The sequence below is a fragment of the Lingula anatina genome, chromosome 10 (genome assembly GCF_051362555.1).
Source record: "Lingula anatina isolate TDL-2025a chromosome 10, LinAna3.0, whole genome shotgun sequence".
In the NCBI taxonomy this organism is placed as follows: domain Eukaryota; kingdom Metazoa; phylum Brachiopoda; class Lingulata; order Lingulida; family Lingulidae; genus Lingula; species Lingula anatina.
This window is the reverse complement of record NC_141776.1, coordinates 4,619,876-4,640,143: the sequence shown is the minus strand read 5'-3', so window position 1 is coordinate 4,640,143 and position 20,268 is coordinate 4,619,876. Positions and strand designations below refer to the sequence as shown.

General features: G+C 37.6%; 2 protein-coding genes across 3 annotated transcripts; both read right to left on the bottom strand.

Moving 5' to 3' along the window:
- Nucleotides 1-36: 36 nt before the first annotated feature.
- Nucleotides 37-5,859, bottom strand: LOC147759427 (uncharacterized). The gene is made up of 3 exons (XM_086998175.1): nt 5,770-5,859; nt 3,761-4,975; nt 37-2,867 (listed from the first exon to the last, which is right to left on the bottom strand). The coding sequence occupies exons 2-3, from the start codon at nt 4,759-4,761 to the stop codon at nt 1,952-1,954; spliced, it is 1,917 nt and encodes a 638-aa protein (XP_086854301.1). The 5' UTR covers nt 4,762-4,975; nt 5,770-5,859; the 3' UTR covers nt 37-1,951.
- Nucleotides 5,860-7,584: 1,725 nt separating this feature from the next.
- On the bottom strand, nt 7,585-18,406 carry LOC106155933 (steroid 17-alpha-hydroxylase/17,20 lyase). Of its 2 annotated transcripts, XM_086998066.1 has the most exons (12): nt 18,271-18,406; nt 16,807-16,960; nt 16,475-16,555; nt 16,047-16,151; nt 15,642-15,735; nt 15,044-15,199; nt 11,515-11,726; nt 10,398-10,526; nt 9,392-9,493; nt 9,035-9,169; nt 8,297-8,520; nt 7,585-7,953 (listed from the first exon to the last, which is right to left on the bottom strand). In XM_086998066.1, the coding sequence occupies exons 2-12, from the start codon at nt 16,958-16,960 to the stop codon at nt 7,825-7,827; spliced, it is 1,521 nt and encodes a 506-aa protein (XP_086854192.1). In that variant the 5' UTR covers nt 18,271-18,406; the 3' UTR covers nt 7,585-7,824. The 2 variants fall into 2 exon arrangements, with proteins under 2 accessions (XP_086854192.1, XP_086854193.1); XM_086998067.1 differs by lacking the exon at nt 9,035-9,169.
- Nucleotides 18,407-20,268: the final 1,862 nt, after the last annotated feature.

Below are 20,268 nucleotides of genomic sequence, written 5' to 3'. Positions count from 1 at the left end.
AAAATGAGAAAAGAAAAACCAAAAGCTAGATTCTTTAGTTATAATAAGAGCCTTTATATTCCACTTTGCCGGAACTTATATAAATAGATTTAGCTTTTATACATCTCACATAGACAAACGCACACGCACACGCACACACAGCTGTCACCTACACTACATGTATGCACTCTGCTAGCTCGTGGATACGCAAGGCAAGAAAAGGACAGACGTTCATAAAAATACTAAACACTTTAAAAATGGGCTCAATGGGCTTTCCCAACGAATATTATTCTCTATCATTGTTACACAATGTTGATGTCGTTAATCTTAAGTACGCACTGTTAACATACGTGCCTTACGCATACATGTAGGCCTACGTCACGTATTATTTTTCTTATTTATTTTTAGTCACTGAAAAAGGCACACAAACTCTATACCAAAATAGTTGATCTTAATACCGTCTAGGTTCGTTTTTTCTTATTTACTTATTATACAACATCAACACGGTGATTATTATTAATCTTTTTTTGTGTTTTAAAAACGGTAGACATGTGACAAATTATCCTGAAAGAAAATAATTCAAGATTTTAAGCAATTTAAAACCAAATTCACAAAGCTGTGACACTGCTACAATATATGCTTTTGGGATATAAGTGCTGGAGGGTCCATACATTTATGTATTACTATTACAACATAAACATGGTGATTATGATGTATCTTTAAAACGACAACCCTGTATATATAGCATCTTTGGGGCGAACCAACACGCCAGAGGAGACAGAATTTTGGCAGATATACCCTCAAACATGTGTTTTGATAGTGTTATGTTCAGAACGGGTTGGGTTGGGCCACACTTGTCGAGATCAATGTAGAATTTGACCAGGTTTTGGATCCTCATTTTTCATTCAAATGACAACGAATACGTGAATTAAAATTATGCATCATCAAGCAATCACAGCCTGTGGTCCATTACCGTTGAGACTTTTGGTCTACGTAGACGCTCGCTGATTGCGGTCATACTAACATATTAAAATGCCTTCTCTTTTTCCCAACGTATACTTGTATAATCACCACCTTTTCTGTATTATACTCAACGCCAATGGGTGGCGTGTGCCTGTTTCCCAAATCACTTTTATAGAGACACATATACAGTGACTATAATGGCACTGTAAAGGGCTGCACTATATAAATGTTGAGTTTCAGCGCACGAATGTACGGAGCAAGGCGCCTGGCTGGACCCAACAAATTGTCTGCTTGACATGTAACGTCTTGCGTGAAGTAGCAAGCTCATAGAAATGTGGGAAGAAGACGTATTCTAATATCAGACGGCATTGCGTTGAATTTTAAGGCAGTTGACATATTAGTAGCAAGTGACATATTATATCTGAAAAACAATATCTGAAATTGAACAATCAAAACCCCAGAAAAAAGGTCACTCAACAAAGAACGGTAGCTGTCCAATCAGAGGCCTACAAACAAGTTCATCCATTGTATGATGGTAATAATGAGTGATACGTAAACATATGCATACTATACAGATAAGGGCATTGCAACTGACCAACCAGAGGCCTAGCATTCTAAAAGAGGTGTTAAAATATATAAAATACACTCTGCTTTGCTGCTGCACATAGTAGTAGAAAATCCCACTGCTGTATCCTTATCAACCAGCAGCACAATATGACTTTGTTCTTGATAATGATACTTACAGTTTTGCTAATAACAAACGCAATTTATACAAAAGGGGGATCAAAACAACATGAGGATGGGAATGCGGTAATCAGGCAGTCAGAAGGATTCACGCTTATAGTAGTGGTACAATTGTGCAAATTAAACTTTCATTTCAATCCCAAATACCAGTATACAACATTTGTCTGCATACACTGCCACATAAACGAGGCAGTACAATTACCTTACAATTAGGATTCCGTTTGTCTATACGCATTTTGTACGGGACAATCAGCACTATTTGGAATTATTCCATCAAGCACTGAAGTCGCGTTTCATCCTCCATTATCCATGTTTTACCTGACACTTTTTCCAACTCCTTTAATCCATCGCTTAGTAAAAAGCACGCGGTAAAAGATTTTCGATCTCCATTTCCATCGCCTCTCATTTCCACGTTACCGCCAAACACCATAGCTAGAGGTTTTTTGTCCCTTGTCAAGCGAACGAGTGAGCCACTATCACCAGGACTGGAGAAATCACCCTTCGTGGTTTTCACGTAGAGAAGTCCTTTAAAGGCACGTGAATTTTCATCACGCGATACAAAATCGAACCCTACAAGTTCACCATGCGTAAGCCCTGTTTTGGCGCCATGCTTATAAACGGATTGCCCGACAACGCTTCCAAGCTCGCCACTAAAGATGCCAACCACAGGATCCCTCTCCAACCCGGGGCACAGACCAAGGCTTGGAACCTCTATGGCTGCGATGTCAACAAAAGAAGATGGTGTTGTGCCTGTAGAAATGCTCCAATTACATTTACCTTTCCGCTGATGCATGCATACTTTAACACTCTGAACTTGAGATCCACCAGACTGGATCAACCTTATATCTCCTTCGCTGGCGACATGGGCATTGGTGAGGACATAGACTTTAGAATCCGCTTCATCTGTGCGACAGTAACTGCCAAGGGATCCATATCTATTATTTTCTGTGTCCTTTACAATTGTTACCGCTGGCCCGGGTGGTTCCCTGCCACAGAAATATGATAACCGTCGAGGAGCAGAAGATATGTGTGCTACTACTTTGCAATCCACCCCATGTTCCTCCACTAAGGTCTTCAATTTGTTTATCACGTCAAGATCGGTGTAATTTCTAAAGTGCTTTCTGCAGACATATATTTGAAAGCTGTCCTTTCCAAACCCAAACATGTCGACAAATTCGAATCTGAAATAAGTAAATAAATCTCAGGAAAGGCTACTTCTCATATAATACCTGAATTTTTATTCCCTGATGAAACAGTCAAAAACGGTGTAAGAAACTTGCATTTTTTCTGTTGGTTGAGGAAACTTTTATTGTTAACCTCGACTTTGCTATGGGATGAATCGTTCTGTGATTTACTGGGTCCCCAACGAACCAGATACAGATGTGAAACTTTAGTAATTAACTAGCAGCGCGAGCGAGTCGTTTTTAAAACTGTAATTAACACTCGGCTGCGCTCGGAGGAGATTCTGACACCTAGAAGCATGCGCAGTAGTATCTGTAAACGCCATTTTCTTTCCCTCTAACGTATTACTGCGCATGCATCCAGGTGTCAGAATCTCCTTCGAGCGCAACCGAGATTTAATTACAGCTTTGGAGGTAACTCGCTCGCTCTGCTAGATAATAACGCCGCGGGGTATTCAGGGCACAGGCCGTGATCATTAGATACCGCCAATGGATTTTAAGAATTTTGGAATTTGGATTTTTCATGTGAATGATGTCTTAGGGTGCATTCCCAGAGATTTAGATCGATCCAGAGATTTAGATTTAGATCGACCTAACTCCCTAGGGGTTCACGCTAAATTGCAGTCAGCCGAGCGCGCACAATAGTTAATTACCCCCTTACAGCTTTTAGTAGGCGGGACAGACGCTTAAGCCGGCTAAGCTGACAGTAATCTAGTGAGACTCCCCACAGGGATAGATCGATCTATAACCTATTTGAATGGGGTCTTAGTAAACATTTGGAAACAACATATCTCGCTTGCCTACCCCTATAACCAGAGAAATGTGGCTGGTGCATTTCAGTGACACCAATTATACAGCGAAATGATAAAACTGGATAAAGAAAAATAACTTACTGTAAAAGATCATTAGTCAAACTTTCAGGAATGGACCTGTTCACATCAGTGTCAGCCTTCTTGCCTCTGCCCTCCACTATAGTGATGAAAACCAATCCAAGTTCGGGTAGGTAGGTGGAGTGATCGCTTTGGTAAACATCACCTCCTTTGGTATTAAAGCATCCGGTTATGTCTCGGTCAGTCAATGCTTCCAAATAGCTTTTGATTGCATCAACTCCTCCCGCTGTAATGTGCCCTGGTGGTTGTACCAGTGGGTTATGGCTCACACCAAGTTCTGTTAGATTTTTCATAGTTTTCATTTGAGGTGGCAAGTGGGTGATGTTGTTGGACGCAAGGTTAAGTATTTTAAGCAATGCCATCCTATTGATATCTGCTGGGATTTCAGAAATTCTGTTGCCATCCAGGTAGAGCTCCTTTAAGTTCGTCAAGCCACATAGATTTTTTGGGAACGTTGTGAAGGCATTGTGACTGAGGAAGAACCTTGTTAGCCCCCTCATCTCACGTATCTCACCTGGTACATCAGCTACTTGGTTGCCTTCTAGGTGCAGCTCCTTTAGGTTAGTCAGGCCACACACCGCTGCAGGGAAGGTGGTGAAAGCATTGTGACTGAGCCAGAATACCCTAAGCTTATGCATCCCTTTGATCTCGACCGATATGGCAGATATTTGGTTGTTAGACAGGTAAAGCGTATCGAGGTTATCAAGGCTATAGAGTGCTGTAGGGAATGCAGTGAACTTATTTTCCTCTAGGTGTAACAGTGTGAGGTGTGGCAGGTTGCCTATGGACTGCGGTAAAGAAGTTAACTTGTTACCTCTGGCAAAAATCCTCTTAACATTTCTGCATATGCTTATGGACTCTGGTAGACTGGCTATATCAGCGCAGCTCATGCCAAGCTCAGTCAGCCCCAATACATTGTGTGGTAGCGTTGACTTCGGCGACAACTGTATCCTACATAAGAGATCAAGAATGTCCTCACCTGCTACTGCTTGTCTGTAAGCCATGTCACTGTTGTTAAGCAATGTGTTCGCAAGCGGAACCAATATCTCTGACAAAACGTGTGATTTTTATCAGAGTTCCTCCATAACATTCATGTGTTTAAAACGTATGGAATTTGTTTGCCAATGTTTAATTTCGTTTCCCTGATTATGTGCTATGATAAGGGAAGTGACTTTGTCATCAAATGACGGATGTTTTGTCTTTGAATTATCTTGTTATCTGAAAAATCAAAAGGTAAGAAGTTAACAGTTAAAGTATGTCAGATACTAATTTATTTAATAAACAGAGCACTGCAATATTTCTTGAGGTACCAAACATAGAATTTTGGTGCCAAAAGTATCACAATTAATGTCCATGGAGTCTTCAAAAATTCTTCAGAAAATAATAGTATGTAACGCCTGTTACAGGAGAGAATTAGACACCTAAACCTCTGATAAGCCGAAAATCAAAGATTCAATCTCGAAATTAAAGTAAACTGTATTGCCATTTTTTTTAAATTCCGAAAATAAACTTTAATAAATCAAGTGACGAGAGAGAAAGAGGGGGGGGGGGGGGGGTGTGTGACAGACCTCGAAGGAATAATAGGATAATTAAAGGAGGACAGACACATTTAAATGCTCATAAATATAGTGGGGGTTACAGGTACAAGTTCGCCATGTGAATTCCAATTTAATGAGGAGCATTCACAATAAAATGTATCAAAATCAGCTGGCAATGCACAGTTACTAGTACATCACATAGAAGTAGTGTTGGGAGCTCATTGATTTAGCTTAGTAAACAGCATTGTCCCAAAAGTGCGATTTCTGTCTGGTGGTAAACGGGGATGCAGACCAGAGACTGCCATTTGTGACAAAATCTGAACATATAGCGTAGGGTCGGGGCTGGGGCTGTGCATAGAACTCAAAATAAATATATTTGGCTCCCTTAAAGTCGGAAATCTACCGATAGTAGGAAAAATATCATTGTTTGTTAAATTAATAAAATATTTGTTTATATCAAAGGAATACCTTTACCTGTGATCTCCTAACGTGATAAAATGTTACGCCTGTTGATTCCATTCCACCATATTACTGCTTGCTGCGCAGTTCTTATCGATCGTTACAACATTTGACATACATAGATAAATTAGATGTGATATTTACTCAAGATAAAAGCTATTGGCAACCGCAGTTTGTGCCCATCCACTTGTCCGACTTCCGAAAATGAAACCACACGTCTAGAGCGAGTCAATTAGGTGACTTGTCACAGGTGATGATCGAGTTTTACACGGTCATGCTTGGAAAGGGGGGGGCGTAAAGAGGCGTTGCCACATTTTTCAGCCTAAGGAGTTAATTGCTGCACAGATAATAATAATAATACTTATTTTAAGTCTAAAACCCACATTTGTTTAATAGCCTTTAAGATAAAAATGAAAATTACGTGGGAGAAGTAATATAAAAGCTATTAAAAAATTAACTAAAGCAGGATATTTAATTAAAGCAATGTAGAAATTGAAATATTACTTAATCACATGAATTCAAAAGTCATATATATATATATATATATATATATATATATATATATATATATATATATATATATATATATATATCGTCTTGAATGCCATTTGTAAAGTACATGTAGCTGGAGAGTCTTTCATACGCAGTGAAAGTGGCACTTAATTCCATTCCTTGGGTGCAGCGACAGTAAAAGAATTATCATCATGAAAAGTCAATGGTCTGAAGAGCGTAACTGAAGGGGGGGGGGGGTCGTAAATTGATATAAGGTCTTATTGGGCCAAGTTGTAAAAAGCAGCGTGTGCGTATATCAAACGTTTAAAAAGATTCCGTGTATTTATGGGCTGCCAATGAAGTTGTTTCAGAATGAAAAAATTAAATGAAAAAAATAAGAAATATTGGAAGTACCTCTTGCTGGTATGCAAACAAATGAGAGAAATTGTCTAATGATATTTTTTAAATTTTCCACAAATTTGAAGTCTAAAATGATAATAATGATAACCTTTTTCTTATACAAAAAAGTTTTAAAACGATAAAACTTTGCATTATTAATCACAATAAACTTGAAAATGTACAAATTTTCCCGAGAAAAAATTAAATGAAAAAAAAAAAGAAATATTGGAAGTACTTCTTGTTGGTATGCAAACAAATGAGAGAAATTTTCCAACGATATTAATCTTGGAAGGCTCCACGCCTCGTAATTGGCTAGTGAGCAAATCTTGGAAGAATGTTGGAAGGTTTTGAGGGACGCGATTGGCTGATATTAGGGAGACCGATGCGTCCGGAGAGGCGCCATCGAGGCTGATGAAGACTCACCTGTCGGCACACCTGAGCCGCTGGGCAGGTAAACTTACCTGTGTCGCATGCGCAGTATTAAGTTATCGCAATCAGTCTTGGTTTACAGCAACAATTATTTATCGATTCGCCTCGATTAGAAAGATATTTGAAGCTCCTATCTAAGGAACAAAAATGGCTCAGGTGACCGTGTTATACATAAGATTGGATAAAAAAAAGTGTGACCCTTTTTGTATTGAAAACCTCGATGCTTACAAGAATACAGAGATATAGTGTTAGAGGAAGAAATCTCGTTTATTCCAAAACGACTAGAAGAAATAACCTGATATAATGGCACTTTTTCCAGTACTTTTCATTCCTAGTTAGTTTTGCTAATTTCCAACACAAAGCACTCATTTTTTAATGATAAATCTTTTTCTTATAATTTGATACTCGTGCCTTGGCCATAATGTCAGTGTAATTATCATTCTGTTTGGGAGATATGTGAGCCTTGATCTCTAATTACGATGTTCCGTCAAACAAAGGAATTGTCATACCGATAAAATAGAAGGCCTGAGCCTTTCGAAAAGATTGTACTGATTGTAGGACTTAATGCTGTGATTATATAGGCGATATAATAGGGGATATGTTCCAGTGCCAATTTTTAAGCCAAACTACAGCAACTTTTCAGAATACTGTTATCTACGCCAGTTAACCATCTAATCAATGTGTTCCAAATAACAACCCAGTTAGAGACTTATTGAAAACTGTCTGCGTAAACCGTCGTGGCATCAAACATCAGTTTCTTTTCTGGACAATAATCTTCTGAGGGTTGGGGCTGCAACTTATTTCATAAAGTTTTGAAGGCTCGAAGTCTGGCTTTTGGCCTGATGGGAAGCTCACCTTAAACCGACGGAAAAATAGTGCCTGCAAATAAATAGATCAATGCTTTCTGTTAGGGATGTATAGTTATATATGAATATGCTTTGCAAGCTTTTTAAAGGTGGAAAGTTTAAAGTAATCATGGGTTAAAATCAGTTAATCCAATTTAATAAGCTTTGTATTTAAATATTTTAGTATATATCAGGCTGATGAAGTGCTCATTAGTTTAATTTATACCTACTTTGTCCTGTTTAATAAAAAAAGTAAATACAAATATATAAATAAAAATAAATAAAAAAACTCTGTGTCCTGCAGACCAAACAAATGTGCTAAAATGTGTACCGTGTATGTCCCAGAATGGATTTAGATTGTGCCCACGTGCACTCACCGAAATCATCATGATGTTTGCCCTGGCAAGTGCTTCTCCCACGCACTTCCTCTTGCCACTGCTGAACGGCACCCAAACCTTGTTATCCAACTCTTTCAAGCTGCCATCTTTGTTTAAAAACCTCTCTGGCTTGAAAACCTCCGGCGATTCCCAAATGTTCGGGTCATTGTGGATTGTCCAAAAATTTGCATAGACAAGAGTGCCCTTTGGGATATCGTAGCCACCTGCGTGAAAAACATAAGGGTATAAAGATTTGGCATCAACATTCTACTATCAGGCCACCTTATTGACATTTGACCTAATTTTCACTTACTTTAGACAGCATAACACGAGCTGATCAATGGTTATTTTATAGTGCGCGCGTGATCAACTAAAATCTCTTTCTACATATACATATACTCTCCGATCAAAAGTAACACTCTTACCGCATTTATGTACAAAATGTCCACTGCTACAAGGGTACCCATATATTTAATTTTACTAACGGCTAGCTATGCAATTGATCGTCGTGTTAACTGGAGATGTTAGTAGCAAAACTAGGAATGTGAAAATTGTCAATTCGAAAAGCATGGAATACATATTTGGGGCGTTTTTTTTTTTTTTTTTTTTTTTTTTTTTTTTTTTTTTTTTTTTTTGAGATTTGCTGCTGCCCAAAGTTACAACGTCTGTTCACATGTAAAAAATTATGCCCCTGTAGGCGCACCAAACCAAAAACAAATGAGAGTCATGATAACTGACCTAGTTTGGTGTCACAGAGGGTCTGGTGACGAAGACCTGCCGGGGCAGCAGGGCGCATGCGCATAACCTCTCGTTGAACTGCCTCAAAGTAAGGCAACTTGGATTTGCAGTGACGGAGATTGTCGAAATCTTTACCTGTGTAGAAAATGGAATAAATTCTTAAAATCTTGTTTAATATTTCATAAAGGGTCAAAGTATCCAAAACAAAAGTACTTGTACAATGGGGCCAACGTCTTGGAATTTGTTAAAATTTCAACTACGTGTACTAATATGCCGATTTCTATAATACTGAATTATGTGGCTTATCAAGTAAGATATATTTCAAAATCATCACAAAAGAGAGAGGAATATGTTTACCTAAGCCGTCTAATTCCTTGTGTACTTTTGCCTGAATCTTCGGATTATCTGCTACATACATAATCATCCATTTCAACGTATCTGATGTGGTATTTGTTCCAGCTACAAAATATAAGTTTTATTCTACAGAAGGCTAATCTATGACATCTTAGGAATATGTAGTTATTATTTTGCACACAAACCTCAAAACTGAACAAACATAGGCCAAGTAATCAGTCACGAATATTTACATGTACCTGTATATGTTACTTTTAATCCGGATTGTAAGGATGATTTATTTTGAGGAATTTAAGACTTATTTTGGGTTTAAAATGCAGTGTTACAGCCACGATAGAGAATATTTGGATGTTTGCTATAATAACGTGATGTAGTGGTGCAACGGAGTCAGGGGGAAACTGGACAGTATTGTAAACACACGCAATGAGATAACTGGCCGTGAATTACCATATATTGGGAATATCTTTGTTGAAAGATATTGGAGAGGAGCAGGGCACGCGCGATGAGCGACCTTCATCATCCCGCTTTTAGTTTGTTTCCATTTCTACCAAGTCACAAGACTATAACTTTACCCTTTAGCTATTTCTCGTTTTAACTCAAAAAATTAATTATAATTATCATATTATACACCGTGTAATTAATCGTTATATTTTTTTCCGATCCAAATTGATGATATTTATCATTATTATTATTATAACTATTATTATTTCAGTTTAATATCACTTTTAAGAGCTCGGAGGGAATCTAGTTTTGGATAAATATTTGACATATCTATTAGCTGAATAAAATATATTTATTATAATTATAAGTAAATTGGCAACTAATTAAATGTTTTTTTTCTTTTTGAAGGAAACATTAAAGCTACTGTGACTTTGCTGTACAAACGACACATATGGTTTTGTTATCGAGTACTATGATGAAATAAAACTTCAACGTATTCATTGACAAAGCATCTACCGTTATAGAGTACGGAAGCTAAATACATGTCGCGTTAATTTTTTGTACCCACCGACAAATATATCCAATAAGGTGTGCAGGATGCGAGTGTCAGTCAGCGACTCCTTGATGTTGTCATCACTTTCATCTGTCAGCTCCTCTCTCAGTAGCAACATCTGCTCCATGATGTCTCTGGCCTCACCTTAACAGAAACATTCATATTTTAAATGATTCTCAGTCATTCCCCCAGGACAACCCCCCCCCCCAGGACAATTTTCCCCCGGACGACCCCCCCCCCTCTCCGAGAGGAATATAATTAAAGGGATAATAACTCTTTGTTTTGACCAAAAAATGAATGTTCCTGGAGTAAGCAACAATTTTCCCATACTTACCAATGGTTAATGAATCCATTTTTACTTTCAAAGCTAGTCCCTGTTTTTTTTTCTAAAAAGTTTTTTTTTTTAAATCTAAGAGATTACAACAGAGTATAGCCATCAATGCAGGTCACGTGATCTGAAGACAAGCTCAGATACGTGTATCAGAATAATAGCTAAAACTGCTGTTTTTGTCGTAAAACAGAATATATTATATTTCTATGAGTTATCCACAATGTTTTTATTGTGAAATATAGATCTCATACGAAGAGTTATTATCCCTTTAAATAATATAAAGTAAAGAGTGTAAAGTTTAAAATATTTCATTCATTTAATTAATATTTTTAGTGTGATAATACAACTTTATCATTTACCAAATTATTTTACAACAAATTCCTCTTTCATTGAGTACAAGTGCAGAAAGAATTATTAAATATCTAATCGAAGTACCTGTATAACCACCTATCCTCCAGGTAAAGGTGGAGTAAAGAGATGAATAGGTCAACCTATTTTATAAATATTTTAATATGGTGGAAACTGAGTAGGTGGCAATAGTCAAGTAATTGAAAGTGACAGATAATCAAAGGGATGCCTGGATAAGCGAGAAAATCTGTTTACCCTACTTCTCCCTGGACATGCACCTTGATTTAAGACTTACTTTGTCAAGGTGGGAGTCATGTAGCATTTAAGGTAACAGTTAATTCATCAAATGTTTAACCCCGATGAGTGATAACAGTACGCTCACTTCCGAAAAAATATCCACATGAAAAGGCAGAGTTTCGTTAATTTTGGGTGAAATGTAAACAAATCGCAAACCTGTTTTTAAATTTATTTTGTGGTCTTCCAGTTTGGCTTTTTGAAAACCAATGACGTCATCCGTGAGTCGTTTTATCTTGAGGGATGATGGGATAGGAAAATACTTCAAGGCGGGAATGACGTCAGTAGGAACTACACCTCCAAAGAAGGTTTGCATAGTCTTTTCCAGATTTGTCTTCAACCATACAAACTCAGGTTCGTCAATTTTGTAGCTGAAAAGAATTAGAAAATATTTATCTCGACAAGCAAACATAAAACCCACTGTTTCCATGCATATATAAGTGATAATCAAAGTATAAGTGCTTTTATCAAATACAATTTGTTTCTATTATTTTGTCGTCATGATCAGCCCAGTTCCACATTATATAACTTAAGACATAAAAATGTTTTGGAGTGTCCATCAGGTTGGGATCGCGTGGTTTACGCGCTGGTATTACGTGGTTATAACACGTTGCGTATACAATGTGGAAGTACAGGTAATAACGTGGCAACCGCATGGTCCCGACTGGGCTTTTACTGGGTAGATTGATTAACATGGTATTGACAACACAATTGCATATGTATATGTATATGTTATATACATATACATATACATATACATATAATAATAATAATTTTATTAACGTCTCACGTTTTAAATAAATAAAACCCACCCTGCTGAGGGTTATGAGAGACTAAAACCCGTGCTACTGCATTTAAAATTCAAAGAAGTTCATTAAAATTGTTACTTATCAATAAAATACGTAAAAAAGGATATTATAAATAAAACTTTAAACCCTCTCTTTGTTGTTAACTTTGCTTCTTTTCCACATCATTGCATGTGCTTTTTTTGCTGTATAAAATTGTATTTGTTCGTTTTGCATAAGAAATATAAACTTTTCATAGTTATTAAAAACATTAAAATTTCCGTCTATTTGATTTGCAAGGTTAAAAAGCTCTTCTCTGATGTCTTTATAGAGCTCACAGTTAATTAAAAAATGTTTCTCACTCTCTATTTCATTACAAGAACAATAAACGCATATGCGCTCATTTAGTGGTGTATTAGAATAACGCCCGGTTTCCACTCTGAGGGGTGCGCTTCCACAGCGTAGTGAAGCAAAGGTCCGTCGTTGTGCTCTAGTCAGATAGTTATTATGCAAATAAGATTCTGTCACAAGTTCACCTTTAAATGTTCTATATGTTCGTAGTTTATTGCCATTCGTGCACTTTTTGTCGTCCCACATCTTAATTTTCCATAAATTTTCATCCGCAGTTTTTAAAACTATTTTTGCCAAAGAAATGTTGACAAGGTCTCCCTCCGTATATAGTTCCATCTGAGACAGAAGCGACAACACTCTACTTTCCCAGGTGCGCGGTTTATAAAGCGACCATTTGTGGATTTTTGTTATTAGCCTGGTTTCATCTGATGTCTTTAGTTTATTCCAGTACCTTAAGACTTCCGTACGTTGATTAGTTAAGTTTGAGGGCCAACCCATCTCCCCTCTTACAGCAATGTTTGTAGTGTGTTTACGCACTCCGAGAAAGAATTTTCCAGCTCTAGCTTGTAACGAGTCTAGCTTGGGAAAGGACGATAAACCCCAGACAGCGCTCCCATAATACATAACAGGTTCAATTAATGTCTTATATAACTTATTGTACACCTCAAAGCACATACCACCAACAAGAAAGTACTTAGACTGTAGAGCAAATAACGCTCTGCTCGCTGACTTCGTTAGCTCTGATACGGTAAAATGCATATCTAAATGCTCAGTAAACCACAAGCCTAGGTATTTATACCTTTCAGCAACGTCAACGACAATGTTCCCACAATTGAAATTTGCTCCAGTACATTGAGTGGTTTTTGTTCGAAAGTGCACAACTTGTGTTTTGTCTCGGTTAACCGATATTCGCCATTTTCTGCACCATAGATGCAAAATATCCAGCTGTCTTTGGATGTCATTTTCCGTTTCCGCTAAAAGCACAATATCGTCAGCGTACATTAATATTCCAATGGTATGATTTTCATATTGAACTCCTATTCCAGAACCTCGGATATCATCTGCCAGGTCATTAATATACATGGAAAATAGAGTGGGCGATAAGTTGCAACCCTGCTTTACACCGTTGAGCACCGGAAACTCATCCGTGTACATGTCATTTACTCTGACCATGCATTTGTTACCGCGATATAATGACTTAATTGCGTCAAGTATTTTCCCTTTCACTCCCATTTTCCTTAGCTTGTGCCATAGTAAATCACGGTTTACTGTATCAAATGCTTTGCGCGCATCGACGAAACACGCAAAGGTCGGACGTTTGTCAAGTTTGCGGTTTTTAACTAGACTGTACAAAGTGTATAGGTGGTCTTGGCAGCTACGGTTGCGCCTAAAGCCGTTCTGTTCATCCGCTAGCTTCTTGTTATTTTCGAGCCATTTGCAGAGTCTGGCGTTTAGTATTGCTGTATAAACTTTGCTGGGGATTGACATTAAAGTGAGCCCCCTATACGACATTGGATCGCGCAAGTCATTCTCTCCTGATTTGGGAATGGGTGTTATTATTCCTATTCTCCAAATATCTGGGATGTCACTCTTTTCAAAGCATGTAGATATTATTTTGAAAAGCAACTCGCAGCTCTGGTTATTTTTAAGTACCTCAGCCGGAATACCGTCATAACCAACCGACTTTCCATTCTTTAGTCCCATCACAACGTTATATACTTCATCTCGTGTAATAGGGCCATTAAGCTGAATTTCGTATGAAGTGTTAGTTAAGTGTAAACCCTCATCGTTTTCCGAGGCGATTACAGAATTCAAGAATTCATCATCGAAGCTGTCAGGTGAAACATTATTAAAAAGTTTTTGGTAGTCTCTTTGCCATCTAGCAAGTACTTGCTTTTTGTCAGTTATTATTTCTTTGTCATCAACAATTTCCCAGGGTACATTGTTGCACCTTTGGCTCTTTATATCCAACTTTCCTATTAGTTTCCAGAATTCACAATAATTCTGTTTACTTTCCGCGCAGAGTCGGCTAATTTCATTCTGTTTATCCTTTTGATGCTTACGCTTATAGCTTTTTAACTTTCGGTCGAAGGATCTCCTTTGATCACAAAATTTTATATGTATATGTTATATACTTTTATCTGGATATACACATTCACCGTCATCTTCATTACTGCATTACTGCATTCTCACTTATATGCCGCTGAGATGAAGAATATTGTCCCAGTAGCATCAATAATAATAGGAAGGTGTGCATATTTGCAGAGGCCATATTAAATTGTGTTATACTAGATGTCTCTTTATGTCCATTTTTTATAACACCAAATTCATCATAATTACAAAACCAATGCAGCTCCCCTTACCGGTATTAGTGGAATATTTACAATTCAAAGGACATGCAGCCACAGACGGTACACTTTGGCTAGACACAGTGCAGTTTGATGAGTGTGTATTGTAAAGATACGCGAAGGGGCATTTGAACGTGCCTTTCAGAGGATAAATGTTTACATACATAAATAAAGCACTTTAACTGATGTACTTAAATGATATACCTTTTCCCAAACGCCATCTTGCAGACAATGTTGAAGACAAGTAACCGGATGTGAACATCTATGTCAAATGGCTCGGTCTCCTTTTCAATCAAGGTGGCGACTTCATCAAAAGCGGACCTCGTGAATGATTCCAATTTATCACCTGCTAAGTATGTCCTAAACGGTGAAAACAGTGCATGAACATCTATGACCCCATTTCCAAAGATTTTAGATCGATCTATCACCGTGGGGAGTCTCACTAGATTACTGTCAGCTTAGCCAGTCTGTCCCGCCTACTAAAAGCTGTGAGGGGGTAATTAACTTCATTGTACGGTCGGCTGACAGCAATTTAGCGTGAACCCCCAGGGAGTTAGGTCGATCTAGTTGGGTAGATTTAAATCTTTGGGAATGCCCTCTATGACTTTTGACCAAGTCATGTGTGTTTATCTATACATTCACGACAGAAGGGGGGTTGTTTAAGTAAGTTAAAAAAGTAGCCAGGCACATGTACAGTAGTACTGGATCTAAACATGTATTTAATGTGCAGATATACCTATACAAGATGATATTCCTCTTTATAAGTGTACCAAAACGTAAACCAATATTTAGATCATTATACCTGAATGCCTTTAAAGTCATTTGCCTTTGTAATTTCCACACGGGACCATAATTGGCAAAAGCTATGTCCTTGAAACCTCCGCTGAAGAGTTCAACTGACAAAAAATATTCATAGTGCGGTTATGTGTAACTACATTTTAATTATGTGATGCAAAAGCAAAAGAAATGAAGACAATCACCCACTCATCTTACTTTTGTCTTGGTTTACAAATTCAAATATTGATTACTGAAAAGAAGAAAAAAAAACAACAATCATGCGCCATGAACAATATCTTGTACATGTATTTTACAATGGCGACTGGAAAAGTCCACTTATCCATATCGTCCGAATTAATGTATTTAAGAAGAACATCGTACAAAATATGTTTGGAGGCCTCTCTGTCAATACAAACTGTCTGTTACTCACATTTCCAACTTATGTCGTCCCTCCCCGCAAATATTTCTTTCTTCTCAACAAACGCCTCGTGAACCATTTCCGCAGAGTTTAAAACTACAACCGTGTTACCAAAGCCTGTAAGCACAAAATGTGCAGAACAATACATTAATGTCCTTTTGTCCTTTATCGTACAGAATGATAGACATCTCGCAATATGCCCTACGAATAAACTGTACTGAAGAAAAATATAGATTCAAATTGTGCCAAAACACACACAACCCTTTCCCCACCCCCCGAAAATAAAAAAAAAAAAAGGAAGAGAGAGAGAGACCGATAAGTGTGGCCTTTAATATATACCAGGAAAATTGAACACTAGTACCTATACGTGCTTAGATTTAAAACTTGCATCCTTATACATGACAATAAAATTACAAGAATATAAAAACAAAGAATGGTACCGAAATTAACAGTGAAAATATCACCGAATGACTTCCCGAGCTTGGTAAAGACAGCATACATTCGGCCATCCTTTCTGAATGCTGAAATTATATACACATAACTTTCCAATGGAAAAATAGATAAGCTCATTTTTTAAACCATTTAATTGAGTAAACCAAAATTGATTGGATTTGCAAAACATGTAACCAGTGTCCAAAATGCTAATAGGATTTAAATCATTAATTATAAAGAAAGAAGTTTGTTGATTCATGCGATATTTTTTTAATGAAATAAAGATATTTTGTGAATATTTGCTATTTGTATATTTGAGTTAGTTTTAAAATTGTCTCACTGAAGTAGTTCCCCAGTATCGGCAGCTGTGGAGGTCCTGGCGGCAGTTTGTACTTCTTCCTCTGTAGATATGACATCACCAACAGGAATACCGCCATCCCGACCAAGGCGGTCTTCACAGTTAGTAAACTCAAAATACTCAAGATATGCATCATCTGGAATGTTCTGTTGATTATCACCAGAGGCAAATATTTGAGAGGCTTGACCCTTATGTAAAACAGCAGTATATCTCCGCTCGTACTCTTTATACTACCCGATAGTATTGAAAGACTGCTCTATATTTGCCAGGTGGACAAGAAATTCTCGATATTTTAGCCTGCAGTGCAGAACAGTGGACCTTTATATCGTATGAGACATATACTTCTTCTTAGTCTTAATATTCCAACATTTTGCCTAAAGATAAAACAGGCTGTAGAGTTCTGGAAACTAAATTTGATTGCGTTTTTAATTTGAAATACCATAGAATCGTTGACTATATTCTATTTGGTAGTATTTACTATGAAGATAGTAACTTTGATTATGTGGTTTGAATTTGATATTCACGTGTTAATCAGTCACAAGTATATAGCCCTTAAAGGGATAATAACTCTTCGTTTTGGCAAAAAAAAAAAAAAAATTCCTGGAGTAAACAACCATTTCCCCGTGCTTACCAATGGTTAATGAATACATTTGTACATTCAAAGTTAGTCCCTGTTTTTTTTCTCAAAAGTTTGTTTAGCCATCATTGGAGGTCACATGGTTTAAAGACAAGCTCAGATATCAGAATAATAGCTATAACTGCCGTTTTTCTTGTACAACAGAATAAATAATATTTCTGTGAGTTGTTCACAATGTATTTATTGTGAAATATAGATCTCATACGAAGAGTACTTATCCATTTAAGCAGAATGATAGATTGGGACCAAATTTTTCTCCGTGTTTCCGGTCAGACAACCATCTACTAGCGTTGTGCAACATTTAGATTTTGAAAAATAAAATAAAATAAAACCAATACTATGACACTTTATTCCACAACCTGTTACAACTTGGTCTAGGTCCATCTGACCATCCCTTTTTTTTCTTACAAAATGAAATTAAATATCAATTGCAAGGAACCCGATCTAGAGGTGTGAGGGTGATAATTATAGCTTGTGCCCGAGCGAAAAAAATTATTCAAAATCTACTTGTATAAAAAGGAGATTACCCAACGGCAGAAGTATTCAGCTGACTTAGATGAAGGGTGTATAGATCTAAGAATTGTTTTCTTTTATCAGTAGATTATAATTTTATTTCTACTGCATTACAACTTATAGTCTTTCTCCTACATAACTGTATATATGATACTAAAGTCTAAATTAATGATCTGAATAAATGCGGCTCGACAATTAAATGTGCGATAATTATACGAACACTTAAAAAAACAATATTTTCAAATTTATAATTTGTTCATTGTGAAACTATATATTAAAAGTGCTCTTTAACAAACCTTATTATATCTCGCTTGCGAAATTTCCCTTCGTGTGCAAGTCTCACCGACGAGAGCCCGCCGCCTGTTTACCGTGTCACCCAAACTGCACTCCAGTAAAGAGTGGCTTCAGCACTCCGCTACAGTCTGGGGTCCTTGGCCTCCACCCTGAGCTTCAGAGATAACTTGACACTTACCTCTTCCCTATAGCCTATCTTCATCGTGTCAAGTTACCTCTGACGAAAATAGTTTGACCTAGTTTATATAAGCCAATCGAATCCATGTTTCAAAATTTTTCACCAAAGTTTGGTGAAAACGCTGATTGGTTGACCGTCAATCGGCAATCCTCGGCTGATTCCGCAAGCTCCATACTAACAACATAGTTATTGTCGAGTGCGGAGACATCCGAGTAGTTCCGAGTGCATAACCGTACACAAAGAAAGCGTGGGGTATATCGGAATTGAAACCAGAGCAGTTTGATGCCCTGCATAATTATCTACTGAGGGATGATGTATTTTGCGTGCTGCCCACAGGTTACGGCAAGTCCCTGATATTCAGCCTTATCTTTGATTGGTCCGGATTTGAACAAAGCGCGCTTTGACTCGTTCGCGTTCATTGGCTAGATCGTTCAATGAGTCATTGAGTGCGGGCTTTAAATTTGATTGGCGGGCGGCGGAGGCAATCGAATGTGGTCAGAGGTAACTTGACACGATGAAGATAGGCTATAGGGAAGAGGTTAGTGTCAAGTTATCTCTGAAGCTCAGGGTGTTGGCCTCGGGTCATTTAGATAAAAATATATTGCGCCAGCCTGTATACTTCACAAGACTTGAGTCATTTTATAGGCTAAAATTTGGCACGAAACATGCCTTGACAGAGATTTCACGTGCACGTTGGCTGACAAGACCCGCCTGATGTCCATTCCCTGTAGCAAGAACAGCTGGCATACTTAGATCGTCTGTTCAACTTTTCATTTTATATCATTTTACTTTTTTTCTTAATTCATGACAGATTTGATAGACAAAGCCAACTATGGACTGTATCAGTGGCGGATTTAGAGGGGGTTCAGGGGGGTCCTGACCCCCCACCCTGAAAAAAATCACACCGATGGACCCATGATATATTGAGAGTCTTGAAATTAAAATTTTTGACCATCTAAATTATATTTCTAAACCGTACTGTTCCACCTCTAACGCCAAAGGGGGGGGGGGGGGGGGGGGGGGGGGGGTCGGCTTTGCATCTGCCGCCCCCCCCCCCTCCACCATATAAACCTGGATCCTTCCCTGCTGTATTAACACACCACCCTGCAATCACTGTTAATTTAAATAAGTGATTGACTGGTGATGGCCTATCCTATCCAAGAGGTTAGCTGGGTGATCACATTAATGCCTTGCAAAAATTCTCGACGAAAAAATGTGTCCAAAAATAAGCCACCTACATATCTGTGAATTCCTGCTGAAAACCAACCGTTTGCCCTTACCTGTGTTTGTTTGGGAGTGGATACTTTGAAATGAAGAGGACGTACAGGTGTACAGGTTTTAGGCATAATATCAATACCGATATATAGGATAAGAAATACACTCTAAATAACGTTTCTACGGGTTAACTAGATGTCTTGGCTTTTCCTAATGTGCCCATAAAATATAACCTAGTTGAAGGCTGATCGAGTCATTGAAGCCCCGATTTTAGTGCGCATTCAATGCACACTATAAGGAATTTGATTCATCAATTTTTTTAAAATGTACATATTATTTATTTATTTATTTAATAGTAAACCCATGCACGCATTATTATTATTATTATTATTATTATTATTATTATTATTATTATTATTATTCTACCTGTCTTCTCCTACGGTAATAGTAAGACAAACCATACAGCTAGTGTACTCCCAAGGTAGCTGTATGAAGTGAGCATAATTTAAAACACCAAACAACATTTTGTTTTCAAACAGTTAAAACATTTTATTACAGGTAGCTGACATAAGTAGTCAAATGAGGATATGCAGAAAATTAGGTGACA

Bases quoted from the DNA above. Each gene is read 5' to 3' on its own strand.
- LOC147759427 (XM_086998175.1), bottom strand. From the start codon at position 4,761: ATGGCTTACAGACAAGCAGTAGCAGGTGAGGACATTCTTGATCTCTTA. The intron at 2,868-3,760 runs GTAAGTTATTTT...TACTTATTTCAG, and splicing joins TTGACTAATGATCTTTTACA to ATTCGAATTTGTCGACATGT.
- LOC106155933 (XM_086998066.1), bottom strand. From the start codon at position 16,960: ATGATGCATATCTTGAGTATTTTGAGTTTACTAACTGTGAAGACCGCC. The intron at 16,556-16,806 runs GTGAGACAATTT...ATATAATTTCAG, and splicing joins GATACTGGGGAACTACTTCA to CATTCAGAAAGGATGGCCGA. The intron at 9,170-9,391 runs GTAAACATATTC...TTTTCTACACAG, and splicing joins CAAGGAATTAGACGGCTTAG to GTAAAGATTTCGACAATCTC.